This window comes from Micropterus salmoides, unplaced genomic scaffold (assembly GCF_014851395.1).
Source record: "Micropterus salmoides isolate LMB-PRFRI ecotype aquatic unplaced genomic scaffold, ASM1485139v1 Ms_hic_scaffold_1, whole genome shotgun sequence".
NCBI lineage: Eukaryota > Metazoa > Chordata > Actinopteri > Centrarchiformes > Centrarchidae > Micropterus > Micropterus salmoides.
Window position 1 is genome coordinate 45,228,642 of NW_024040040.1, and position 14,669 is coordinate 45,243,310.

The window sequence follows — 14,669 nt, forward strand, 5'->3', positions numbered from 1 at the left end:
CAAGGAAGGTGACATGAAGTGGGGAAACGGTTAAGTGATTTGACAAATAATACAGAAGGCCTTTTTCCACTTTGACAGGAGGATCAAAAATTCAAAAGCAACTTGAAATATAACCAGACACACTGGCTGGCACACACTAAAACTTACCCCAGTCTTTCGCAACCTCTCCGACCCGGCCAAATCCACCAAATTCAGCTTGGAGGTGATATACTTGCTGTCAGAAAGAGTCCGTGAGCGGGACTGTGAATGAGAAAGACATAGTCTACTACTTAAAATAGTGTGCAGGAAAAGGCATGTTTGACCACAGTAAACAATATAGTAAATCATGAAAGGTAATTTGACTTCTACCTCTATATGCACAGTGAAGACACAGTGGGACCTGGAGGAGTTCCGGTTCAATGCGTGAGATCCAATAATGCGATTCATTTCACCCTGAGTAAAGAAAGAACAGCTTCATAAAAAAGGTTCAGCTTTTAACAATGCTATCCATCCAACGCTGATTACACAATATACAGATTTAACAGCCATGAAATTAAACCATAGACAAAACCATAAACTTTATTTCACAGTAAAAACTGTTGAAACTGTGGGGGAAAAAAACAACATTCCAACAACAGCATAAACTGGAATTAAAAGTAAATTGACCCTTTGCTAAGCCACGCCCCCGAATACACGGCTGGCCAGTCACAGTATAGGACTCTCTCTAACTGAGGTCCGACACTCATGGCTTCGCTCCATTGACTTTAATGTAAAAAGAGTCGTTGTCTAGCTTTTTTTGGCTGTATTTTTCTAAGATCTGGTCAGGCTTCGGCAGGTTCTCTCACGTGAACAGAAAGGGAGACAGCGCTCCGCGAGTGAACGGCAGGCGCTCTATGGATAGTAACCATGGCAACGGCTTCTGTGCGCTACACAGCCGTAGCCTTTTTAACTTAAAATTAAAATTATACATAGGCTAACTTTACCTGATAGGCCTGCATTTAGTTTTGCGGGGATGCTCTGCCATGTGAATTCCCTCCTGCTGATGTCCTGATAACTCTTTAGATTCTGGAAACTCACAAACAGCGAGGATCAGTCTCTCTTCCACTGATTTGTGCTGCGCGTCGCGTACAAGACAATTCAACTTCGGCAGCAGGCGAGCGTGTGCGTGAGACGAGCACGACGGGATCGCACCCAGTACACCTTGTGCTCGACCACTCCACCTCACTGTAACAAGGAAACTTGCTACTGAACATAGATAGTTTCTGCTGCTGCCTGATAAAAGAAAAATATTTCTGCTGATACCTGCTCAGAAAAAATCCCAAGTAAACTGGACACTGATGGTAACTTGTTTTAACAAGCTAGATAAAAGGTAATTCCCTGGCAGTGGGAAATAGCTTTTGTTTAATATGTGATTTGATTAATGTTTAAGTTGAGATTTACAAGAAATATTTTATTGATACTGTGTAAAGGGAATACTGCTGGTGAAAAAGTACCTTATTTGTTTAAAGTTAAAAGTGTTTAAAACCACGTTATTGCACTTTTATATATATAGCAGTACATTTAAATCAAAAGTGTGCAATACACTACTTTAGAATTCATTATTCAATTTTGCGCGTAACAATGCGATTAATTGCAAGAAAATCATGCGATTAATCGCATGATTAATCGCTGCCCAGCACCAGTTAGCTAACGCTAGCTAACTTCCTATTGAACGTAACGTAATAAAGCCCCACTGTTCTGCTTTTTAATGACTGTAAAAATTAATAGAGGCCTACCCAGCTGTTCAGGAACACTGTTGATCCTTACTTGTACTGGGTGATCTGTAGGCTTTAGCTTCCATCTTTCATTTTTTTGACATCCATTTGAGTCAGTTTTACAGCCTGAATACAACCTTGAAATGTATAATGCAACTGCAAAACGGTCTGCTTCTTTCTGAGATCACTTTTCCAACAAATTAGACAATATTTCTCCAGCGAGTGCAGAAATAGACAGTTGCAACGCCGACAGTTTGTCAGTAACAGTAACTAAGGGGGAGCGGAGCTTAGCGAAGGGTCAATTGCAGTTTACATCCTCTTTACAATATTTAGAGATTTTCATTTCACCTGTGGGATAAGAAAAGCAACAAGTACAATCTGCCACATGAGCATAGGGCCCTCAATGGGAACAATATAGAAAAGAAAAGATGATACTGGACCTTTGGATCATCAGTTTTTTATGCTTGCTGGTCATATTAACTTTAATAATTAATACATTTACATTTTTTGCCAAATTATTCCTTCAAGTTGGACAGGTTTTTACAGTTCTAAACTTTAGACCACACACCTCAAACAGCAGGTTGAGGGCCTCCTCCTCACTGTGGACAGGGTGAAGAGACAGACCTCTGATGAATACCCCTCTGCCCGGCTCCTCCGTCACCACCATACCGCGAGGAGACGGGTGTTGTGTGCCTCGCAGCGATGGCAGCAAGTCCACCAGGGTCTCGTTGTAGATCTCCAGGTAGGACAGATGCACAGTGAAGGCATGCTCAGTCCTTTTCTCCACCTCTTGAAACACCTGAATACAGTGTTGAGATATAAAAAAAAAAAAAAAAGCCAGGGTGTTTCAGACGTTAAAATGTTCACATGAGTGAGTTACCTCCTGAAGGGCCCGAGGGATGACACCTCTCTGCTTGTATGATTCTGTGGATCCTGTCATGGTATAGGTCTTTCCTGCACCTGTCTGCCCAAAACACATCACAGAACCTGAAAAATACACAACAGAAGACATTAAAAATGCTAGACTAACACTACATAATGAACATCTCCAAAACACTCAATATAATCAAGGGAGTGAGGGCCCTTCTACTGGCTAAGACACATTAACATTAAGTTGGGAACACTTATCTGGTATTACTAATTGACTGCACTTTGTTAGTTGATGTAGACAAACAGGTTCTACCGTTGTAGCCATCCAGTGCTCCCAGTACCACCCGTCGGCACACTTGGTTGTAAAACTCCTCCTGGGACACATCCTGCAGGACGCCCTCCACCTGGAATGACCAGGAGCTTAGCTGACTTTTGTTGGAGTCCCTGGGCTTCCTGGAGGTTTTCCTGTGACAGATGTTCACTGTCTGAGGGACAAGACAGAAAAAGAGATTTAGAGTATACACTCTAAAACTACAAACATTAATGCATTAACTGAAATAATGCCTCAAGGTGTCAGCTGTGCTGTGGTCAAGGTCCAGGACTAAATACAGAATGAATTGTGGAAACTGCAAACAACTCCTCCTGCTTTGTTTATGAGATATGCTCAGTTTTTGTATTTGGAAATAAGGTTGTAAAAACGGGTGATTTTGGCAAAGCTGTCATTTGGGGTAAGGTTATTTATTACAGATATGGATGTGGTGAAGTTCTTAGCCACTGAATATTGAGATAATTGTCTGACTATCACAAATTCAGTGGCTATTAATCTATCCATCCTTATCTCTATTAGATATTGATTTACAGATAGGTGACAAATAAAAGGAAACACGGAAATAAAGGGCCTTAAAATGAAAAGCATAGTCTTCATGAAGTCAGAATTTACTCCAGTGGAAAGCATTAGTAGCACCATCTGTTATCCTCTTTATGAATTAATCTGTCAATCATTATCTCCATTATTTAAGTAAATGTTTCTAAAAATGCCAGAAAATTTCAGAAATGTCCATAACAAATTCCCAGAGCCTAAAGTGGTCTTAAACATCCCTTGTTTTGCCCAACAAACTGTTCAAACCCCAAAACATATTAAATTTATTGTCAAAGAAGAATAAGGAAACCAACAAAGAAATAATAATTAGGCTTTTTTTTTAATGTTGCAGATTTCGGTTTTGAGATGTGGTTTTGGCATAAATGATGGCTCCACTCCATTTAAATGGCCCAGTGAGCATTCATGCATAATAGCAGGGCCATAAGCTAAATGTAGTGCAGCCATCATTAATGTAATTAATTGCACCTGCATCTTTTCTGTGAAAGGCCTTTTAGGAAAAAAGTTGTGCAATTTCTCGAGTTTGGAAAGCATAACCACATAAAGTAACCCAGTAAGCATGACTATAATGATTTGCAGGTGCTAATAAGTCTAACTAACTGGTGTTTATGTGCTGTTGAAACAAATCCTAGTAATAGATTTAACGAGTTTTCACCAGTTAACGAGTTTTAAACGCATCAACGGTTTTGACAGCAAAATAATTCCTGCTGGGCAAAGATAAATTAGCTTTATTTTTATTTTATTTTTGAAATTCAAAAAAACAAAATCGGCTATCTTTCGGTTTAACTGGATCTTAATAGTGGCATTAAAACCTGTTACCTGTCCGTCAGGAAGACATTCAATTAAGTCTTGGGCGAAGTTCGCCGTCGGTCTGACTCGGACAAACACTCCGACCTCGCTGTTGTGAGCCTTCATAGTTTACCACTTCTGTCCGAAACACGACGACAACTGAACAAAACTAAAGTCGACAGCTTAACTTAACTACATTCACTTGAGCTAGTCGAACATTTCAGCTGAACTTTATCCTCTTCATCTCTTCTGTTCAACTTCTGCGGTTTACATTCAGCGTCTAGGTAACGCCCGAGAGCGCGCACGTTAAGGCAGAGCGCGCCCGCAGCGTGGCCTGACCATCTGTGAACATCATCAAATTATGATGTCAATCATACGAAACATACGATTAACAATCATCATTAATAAAAAATAAATAAAAATACTGTTTGTCATTAAATTACAAAATGAAAGAATTTCTAAAAACTTATTCCAACTAGCCATGTTCCTTCCTATCTATGGAGGCTGGTTAATTAAATGGTTAATATTAAGTGATGCATTCAGGGGTAACCAGGGTTTAGAAATTAGTGAAGCCCAACAATTTATTTTTTAAAATAGAGCTTGTTTATGGTAATGCGTACCAAAATTACACCTAAACACAACCAAAGTTATACACTACAGTCACACGAACTAATGGTCTATAATGTTACTAGTAACTAAAGCTGTCAAATAATTGTGGTGGTGATGGTGCAGTGGATAAGACACATGCCTTTGGTGTGAGAGACCTGGGTTAAATTTCCCACTGCGACATATCTACCAATGTGTCCCTGAGCAATACACTAAACCCCTAGTTGCTCCAGAGGTGTGCAGCCTCTGACATGTATTGCAATTGAAAGTTGCTTTGGATAAAAGCATCAGCTAAATGAATAAATGTAGTGGAGTACTTGCCAAATATATTAATCATTTAAATCATTTTTAATGCAAATCATTTCATAGTTCCAGCTGTTGAAAATAATGAGCATATTAATATCAATAATGATCAATCAATAATAATGAGCATATCAATAATGAAAATAATCATTAGTTAGCTATACAAAATAGTTCAAATGAGCTCCACTAACTAAAACAGTGAAATCCTGCTTTTACATCAACGCACAAGTAATAATAAAAGTAAAGGAAAAGGATCTGAATATTTCCTCTAACACTGGACTCCACCCACTGACACTATAAAGCAGGTGTTTGTGCAGAAAGGAGGCTAATGTATGTTCAAGATGAGAGGGAGCATTTTACTCTGTTTGATGGGATTCACTCTTGCAGCAACGACTCCACCTTTCGTAAGATTGGCGATTTTCCTAAGATTTATCTCAAAAGATACTGAAAATGATTTAACTTTGACTACTAAGAACAAGTCTGAAGTTTCTCTTTATTCTGTAACTTGTATCAATTAATTACCCAAATTCTAATCTGCTAAATAACGTTCATTCACATTTTGATTTAATTGAACTAAATTTGATATTTCTATGAAACAGGTTAATTTATTGATTATGTAGCTGCTGTGATTGACATCCAATGTCAATGTCCTTACGATCAAAACACTATTACATCCTTTGATTAAAGTTATTACAATTTCAGTGGCCAAATGGGAGTAGGTTGAGGGAAACAACCAACTCATCAGCAGTGGGTTGACTTAATGGGAGAAAGTGGTAATGGTGTCATCTGCTTTGTACAGTATAAAATTTGAAATTATGGCTGTCCAATGAAATGTTGCATTTAGTCATGCTGCAGTCCAGTAGAGATTTGTAACACATTTGTGGCCAGCTTTCCCTTCAGACATGAGTGCTGCATTTCCTTATTTTACATTTATATTTATTTATGATTTAGCTGCTTTACTTGAAATCTAATGTGAATGTCCATTGCAGAATCCGAATATATTGGATGACTCAGGGGTTAGATCACCGTTGGAAGGTGATAAAGGGTTTAAAATGACAACCAACAATTCTCAATCAACAATGGTGGGTAGACTCACTGGGAGAGAGTGTTTTTATTTATTCTCCAAGTGTTTTTTGGGAAGTCAAAGTGCCTGTTTCAGATAGTTTGTGTTTTTTAGATAAAACTTGATATCCAGTTATAACCAAAGATTAGGTGAGGGCTGCTGCAGAGAAACACATTTAAACCACAACAAATGCCTCTTTACATCTGATGTAATGAGACTCTGAGTAGTGCATGGCTTTTAACTTGAGTGGGACCAGTTTCGAAGAAGAGTAACGCTGAAACGTCTGCAGCAGAGTAGACCGGACTGAACATGGGGTGTATGCCTGAAGAATGCCACTGATAACTTGGTTTTCAATAAAATTTCACTTCACGAAATGACAATTTTTTTGATCTAACCTGTTATTCACTCTCTTGCAAGGGTTTGAATATGATATAGACCTCAGACTTAAATGTTCATTTTGATAAAAAAATTATTATTAGTTATTTTATTATTTGTTGCAAATAGACCAAAAATATACATTATGTTAAATTTCTCTGGTATCTTGTTATGTAACTTCCCAAGCTGCCAGACTGAAACCATTTCAAACATTGTCATTTCACAACAGAATAATGTGTTTGTGAGCTAGGTGCGACTAACCCTAAGGGAGCAGATATTAGCCCCTCATTTAGTGTCCTCCATATTTAATGTTTTAAGACTGATGATTGCGTTTATAGAAGTGTTAAAATATCAGTTACAGAACCGGTCTTCGGATTAAAATGTTCTTTTTTAAATATAGGACAGTATTTGGTTCTTTCATATAATACTTTCAGGAGTACGAGGTATGAATTAGACGCGCCTTAAAGAACAGTAAAGTTTTTTACATTTTATTTTCAAGAATCAAAGAAGAGGCTTGAGTAAAGGTTTACAGCTTGTATTGTACTGCTGGTATTTCTATGAAACAGGTACATTTTTTATGTTACTTTGCTGCTTTGTTTGAAGTCCAAAGTCAGCGACCTTGCAGGAACAAGCAAACACACACACTGTTGTGTCACTGTCATTAGGGTAAAGTTGTACTGTATTAATTTATTAAAGAGCTTATTAGATCTCTTATTAAAGACAATGCATGTCTATTTCAGGTACCACAGAATAACAGTGAAAATAATACGAGTATACAGGTAGGTACAGGTAAATTTCATAGAGTAAACATGATCTACACCATGTATCATGCCATTTCTATGAAACTGGTTAATTTATTGATTATGTAACTGCTGTGTTTGACATCAAATGTCAATGTCTTTACACTATATACACTTTTTAATGTTTAATTAAAGTTATTCCATGATTATTAAGGTTACTGAACTTTTGATTAATTTATAGTTTTAATTTATTATTTGTACAGTGGGATGGTATCCGGGAGCCAATTGAAAATACTTTTGGGTTTGTACCACCACATGCTGATGGAGAGGACACCCAGGTAAGAAAGTGAAAAGGATCTAACTTGAGAACAATTCTGTAGTTTGTTTATTCTATATCTTGTGTCACTTAATTATTCTCATTGTAATCTGCTAAAATGTTCTTCACTGACTTTGCAATAACTGAAATGTCACTTTCTTATTGATCTTAATTTAAGGGCTAGAAATGTATTTTATTTTCTAGAATTGATGGCAATAAAATCAACTTTTTTTATTATGATTAATAGAATTGATGAACAGGCAAGTGAAAAGATCTACACCATGTATCATGCCATTTCTATGAAACTGGTTAATTTATTGATTATGTAACTGCTGTGTTTGACATCAAATGTCAATGTCTTTACACTATATACACTTTTTATTGTTTAATTAAAGTTATTCCATGATTATTAAGGTTACTGAACTTTTGATTAATTTATAGTTTTAATTTATTATTTGTACAGTGGGATGGTATCCGGGAGCCAATTGAAAATACTTTTGGGTTTGCACCACCACATGCTGATGGAGAGGACACCCAGGTAAGAAAGTGAAAAGGATCTAACTTGAGAACAATTCTGTAGTTTGTTTATTCTATATCTTGTGTCACTTAATTATTCTCATTGTAATCTGCTAAATGTTCTTCACTGACTTTGCAATAACTGAAATGTCACTTTCTTATTGATCTTAATTTAAGGGCTAGAAATGTATTTTATTTTCTAGAATTGATGGCAATAAAATCAACTTTTTTTATTATGATTAATAGAATTGATGAACAGGCAAGTGAAAAGATCTACACCATGTATCATGCCATTTCTATGAAACTGGTTAATTTATTGATTATGTAACTGCTGTGTTTGACATCAAATGTCAATGTCTTTACAATATATACACTTTTTATTGTTTAATTAAAGTTATTCCATGATTATTAAGGTTACTGAACTTTTGATTAATTTATAGTTTTAATTTATTATTTGTACAGTGGGATGGTATCCGGGAGCCAATAGTAAATACTTCTGGGTTTGCACCACCACATGCTGATGGAGAGGACACCCAGGTAAGAAACTGTTCAGAACTCAAGGATTACAAAATACATAAACAGCACCCTTTGAATATTTCAGAATTTATCATTTGATGTTGCAAGTCAAACATACAATTTGCTTTTTAGCTTAAATGTTGTTGATCTTATCTTTTCCAGGGAAAAACAAAACAATGAAAGAGGACACACGGCAGGGGGCTCAACTCAACAGCTCATATTTTAAATTCTGATGGAGAAGTACCACCATCAGGAAGAGGAAGAAGCAGATTTGATCATTCTGCTACTGCTTCTTTTGACTAAACATTTTATTAAAAACATTGTGATATTTTCCTTTCATTTCTTAGTTTGGCTAATTTAACGTCAGTTAAACTTTATGGATCTAACCCCCCAAAAAGTTAAATTTAAATAATTTATCCCAATTTGAAAAAATTTACACCAACTATGACATATAGATAGCGCAAAAACAAAAAGAAAAGGCTGGCAATATATATTCTTCTTACTTTCAACAAAACAAATTAATCGTACTAACAGGTACTGTCTGTATATTTAAAGCCTGATATAACTTATCTATTTGAGCCACAGAGCTCCTTCATTCCCATGAACACACACACTGACTCAATCCCACATGCACCATCCTGCTGTCGTAAATACTCACTGCAGCACCAAATGTGTGGCCAGGTGTTTTAGGAAAATACAGAACCATTTTGCTAACTACAAACTATATATTTCAGAGATTTTAAAGACTTGCATTTAAGGAAAAAAAGACTTTGGGCAGAAGGTATACAAACAGGCTGTTGTAGTCGGAAAGTTTTGAGAGATGGGCAAAACCACATTTTATGGGATTTGTTACCAATTTAAAAAATATACTCAAGCCAAGTAAGAGATGACACTTACCAGACTGCTCAAAAGTGGGAAATGTCTGAGTTGAAATATCCAACTTTCAAGCTCAAAGCGTTCCAGGTGCATGGTGGTGCCTGACGCCGAAAGTGAACGAAATACATGGCTAATCGTGACAAACTCTTTGTCAAGTGTACACCTAATTGCACCCTCAGCACCGCCCTCTGTGTTAATTAATTTTATGGCCGAGTGAAGTTGTAATCCTCAAAAACTTCCTAATGTTTTGGCTTTTTTTTATATATTTTACTGAATAACTCTGCAGAGAAGATGATTTTCAGAGATTCTTTACTGTAATCAGCTCCCTAATAAACATACATTCTACATCAAACATTTCTACATCAATTTACATGCAGAACAGGTTTTAATATATGCTAGCATGAATCATTTTAATTTAAATAGATGGAAATACATTATGTTGCCTTTTAGTTTGTGTTATATGTGTGATTCCATGGAAGCTTCACAAGTAGGAAATCCAACTTCAAGTGGCTTTCCTAGTTGGAGTTTGCAATGAATGCAGCATAAATACAACATTTTTTTGCAATACAAAAGTGCAACAGACTCCACCTACACACATGGAGACTATAAAGCAGGTGAATGAGCAGACTGGAGGCTAATTTATGTTTAAGATGAGAGGACTTACACTACTGTGTCTGGTGGGATTCATTCTGGCAGCCACGGTAAGACAGTGAAGTAAGATCGGTGGATTTTCACAGAGATTCCTGAAAAAGAAATAACTTTAATAGATTTGAAATATTTAAACACTGCTATTGCTCTGTACATGTTTTTTCTTATCATCTAATGTATAACCCTTTAAATAAAAGTACTTCACTTCTTACTTTGCAATGATTTGACTTTGTGTAACTTGATTTGTTACCTAGAACTGAAAGGTAGTCTATGTTTGTCTTTCAAATGTTATTTAGTGTGCTGCACATTTACCATTGTAGGACTATTGCTTAATTAGCAGGTACTTGTTAAACATAGGTCTAAGAATAAGATTGTTTTTCAAGAATCAATAATAAGCTGGAGCATTAATCATACTTCTGCTGTCCCTATGAAACTGGTTTATTAATTCATTATTTTGCTACTTTGTTTACAATCATATGTCAAAGAGCTTGCAGAATCAGAACAAACAAAAAGGCAAAGGGATATTATGCAAACACCAAATATTCTGTCTTTGGTTTAGGGTTATATGTTTGTTTAATTCTATTTATTTTATATATTTGCTTTATATTTCATTTTAGTGGCATAAAGGAGGCACAGTTCAGAAGAAACTGCAACAGAAGGCAAAGCCGGTAGGTGAAAAAAGTGACAGCAGGAGAAAGTGATGTAATTGAGTGCCCGGTCCAAGAGATCACTGAGAGGACTTTTGTATAATGAGTGGAGGATGAATAGCAGTAGTTATAGCCAGTGGTGGAAGTATTCAGACTAGTACCACTATGTAGTAATACTGTTAATAAAACTCATTTAAAATGTTACTTAAGTACTTATCTACTTAAAGTAATGTTATTTTAAAGTTACAGGACATTGGCATCACTGCAGTAAAACAACAAAAATGTTTAGATGTTTAAAGTATCGGCACCACTTTTTTCACTATTAAAAAAGGAAAAGCACTAAGAATTTAAGATGTTGTAGTTGTCTTGTTAAGTCTTCCCTCAGTGACGTATAAATAGAAACACCTCAGTATAAACCAATGCAAAGAAACAAACAATCACAAAACCGCAGTCTGCAAACTACCTTAAGTTGAATGAACACCTCACTGAAACAAAACTTAACATTTTAACTTTCAGGAAGGTAGGAGCTCTATTTCAGGGCTGTTCAGCTACATTAGCTTTACTGTAACTAGCTAGACCTAATAAACAGGCAGCTATAATCATCTTTATTTAAAGAGCACTTTTCAAAAACAAGTGCAAAGGCAATAAAACACACGATAAAAAAAACAGGAAAACACTTGAGACTAATACGTTTAAAAATAAAATATATAAAAAAAAAAAAATCTCATATCAAATCGGGAAAGGCACTCCTATAAAAGTATGTTTTAAGAAGGGACTTAAGAGTTTACTGACTCAGCCGCCCTGATTTCCTCATGCAGGTTGTTCCTGAGCCTCGGAGCCCTGAAACTTGCTTGAGTTATGTAATCCATCACTTTAATAACATGACATAAACAAACCGATCAGGCATGGACTCCACTCAAGCAGGAACCTCCAGGTTTAAAAAGTGAAGCCAATGCTTAACACCTTGCCTTACACCTGCTTGGTTTGCAAGTATTTGATACACTGCTGATTTTGCAGGTTTTCCTACTTACAAAGCATGTAGGTCTGTAATTTTTATCATAGGTACACTTCAACTGTGAGAGACAGAATCTAAAACAAAAATCCAGAACAATCACATTGTATGATTTTTAAATAATTAATTAGCATTTTATTGCATGAAATAAGTATTTGATACATCAGAAAAGCAGAACTTACTATTTGATACAGAAACCTTTATTCGCAATTATAGAGATCATACGTTTCCTATAGTTCTTGACCAGGTTTGCACACACTGCAGCAGGGATTTTGGCCCACTCCTCCATACAGACTTTCTCCAGATTCTTCAGGTTTCGGGGCTGTCACTGGGCAATACGGACTTTCAGCTCCCTCCAAAGATTTTCTATTGGGTTCAAGTCTGGAGACTGGCTAGGCCACTCCAGGACCTTGAGATGCTTCATACGGAGCCACTCCTTAGTTGCCCTGGCTGTGTGTTTCAGGTCGTTGCCATGCTGGAAGACCCAGCCACGACCCATCTTCAATGCTCTTACTTAGGGAAGAAGGTTGTTGGCCAAGATCTTGCGGTACATGGCCCCATCCATTCTCCCCTCAATACGGTGCAGTCGTCCTGTCCCCTTTGCAGAAAAGCATCCCCAAAGAAAGAGGTTTCTACCTCCATGCTTCACGGTTGGGATTGTTATCTTGGGGTTGTACTCATCCTTCTTTCTCCAAACACGGCGAGTGGAGTTTAGACCATAAAGCTCCATTTTTGTCTCATCAGACCACATGACCTTCTCCCATTCCTCTTCTTGATCATCCAGAGGGTCATTGGCAAACTTCAGACGGGCCTGGACATGAGCTGGCTTGTGCAAGGGGACCTTGCGTGCGCTGCAGGATTTTAATCCATGACGGCGTAGTGTGTTACTAATGGTTTTCTTTGAGACTGTGGTCCCAGCTCTCTTCAGGTCATTGACCAGGTCCTGTTGTGTAGTTCTGGGCTGATCCCTCACCTTCCTCATGATCACTGATGCCCCACGAGGTGAAATCTTGCATGGAGCCCCAGGCCAAGGGAAATTGACCGTCATCTTGAACTTCTTCCATTTTCTAATAATTGCGCCAACAGTTGTTGCCTTCTCACCAGGCTGCTTGCCTACTGTCCTGTAGCCCATCCCAGGCTTGTGCAGATCTAAAATTTTATCCCTGATGTCCTTACACAGCTCTCTGGTCTTGGCCATTGTGGAGAGGTTGGAGTCTGTTTGATTAAGTGTGTGGACAGGTGTCTTTTATACAGGTAACGAGTTTAAACAGGTGCAGTTAATACAGGTAATGAGTGGAGAACAGGAGGGCTTCTTGAAGAAGAACTAACAGGTCTGTGAGAGCCAGAATTCTTACTGGTTGGTAGGTGATCAAATACTTATGTCATGCAATAAAATGCAAATTAATTATTTAAAAATCATACAATGTGATGTTCTGGATTTTTGTTTTAGATTCTGTCTCTCACAGTTGAAGTGTACCTATGATAAAAATTACAGACCTCTACATGCTTTGTAAGTAGGAAAAACTGCAAAATCAGCAGTGTATCAAATACTTGTTCTCCCCACTGTATGTGATGGGATTTCCTTAGCTGTTAAGCATTAGTTAGTACATAAGCTCACTGATAGCAACAGTATTAATATTTTGGTACAATGTTTAGTATGTGAATTGACCTAGTCATATTTTCTTTGTAAATATACATACAGTTATAACTTCAGTTTAGGCTTGTAAAGCTAAGGTTTTAATGCTATCCTAACCTGACTTTGACTATAAAAGGTTCATTCTTAACTTGATATTACTAGCTTGTTAAGTTTGCTTGGACTTTTGTTAAATGTGTTTAGAATATGGACTCACCTGCTCATGTCTTTAAGTATCATCACCCTGGCAGTATGTATGTATGTATGTATGCTAAAATGGTTGTCATCAATAGCAACACAGTATTAAGTACAAGTAAACAAGTGAGTACAAGGTCATCATCATTTTACAACATCAGATTAAGTTGCAAGTTCCCTTTATCGTACTTGCAAAACAAGCATTAGATACAAAAATTATATACAAAGGTGAATAAATAATAAGCAATAGAAATAAAAGTATTTTACATGGTGGAGTGGTGAGGATGAATTAAGTAGTCGGATGGTACAACAGCGAATACTGCAAGTCTTTTACTGTCCTTTGGACTCTGCGCATGCATCTCACCAATATTAGTGATGCTCCGTAGACTGTAGATGGATACCAATGACCTTTTGAGCCTGCTGCAGAGCCCTCCTAGGCTAGCTAGCATCAGCTCCAGAATAAATGTCTTTGAAATGTATTTCCACCACCTCACTGTTTTTATCCCTCAACTAGTTCTCTAAATCAAATTCTAACTGTATAAAGACAGACAGATTGTTTCACAGTAAAGTATTTCAGTGTTATAAATGAAGTGATATTTATATTTCATGTATATTTTGTATGTTTTATGTATCACACTGCTGCTATTAAAAAAAAAAGCTTAATTAATTGATTATTCAGCTTCTTTATTTGAAATCTGCGTATTTTGATAATCCAACAAACATATGATCAAACAGGTACTAAGCAAACACTCATATGTCATTGGACATATTGGACATAATTTTATATAATTTTACATTTTAATTTTCAGTGGCCACCAGGGATCAGAAGGCCGATGGAAAATCTGTTTGGGTTTGACATAACAACCAACTCATCAACGGTGGGTAGACTGACTAGGAGAAAGTGATTTCACTATTCTCAAAGAGCTTTTTGGAAGTCAAAGTATGGAGAGAATG

The 14,669-nt window shown here is 36.9% G+C and overlaps 1 protein-coding gene across 1 annotated transcript; it reads right to left on the reverse strand.

The window, feature by feature from the left end:
• Positions 1-147: 147 nt before the first annotated feature.
• LOC119911754 (kinesin-like protein KIF9) lies at positions 148-4,562 on the reverse strand (the record flags this gene model as incomplete). Its single annotated transcript, XM_038730661.1, is given in 6 exon segments — positions 148-240; positions 349-432; positions 2,302-2,532; positions 2,614-2,720; positions 2,917-3,088; positions 4,300-4,562. Coding segments are annotated over 6 exon segments (783 nt in total), but the record flags the coding sequence as incomplete, so codon positions are not given.
• Between the last annotated feature and the right edge of the window lie 10,107 nt (positions 4,563-14,669).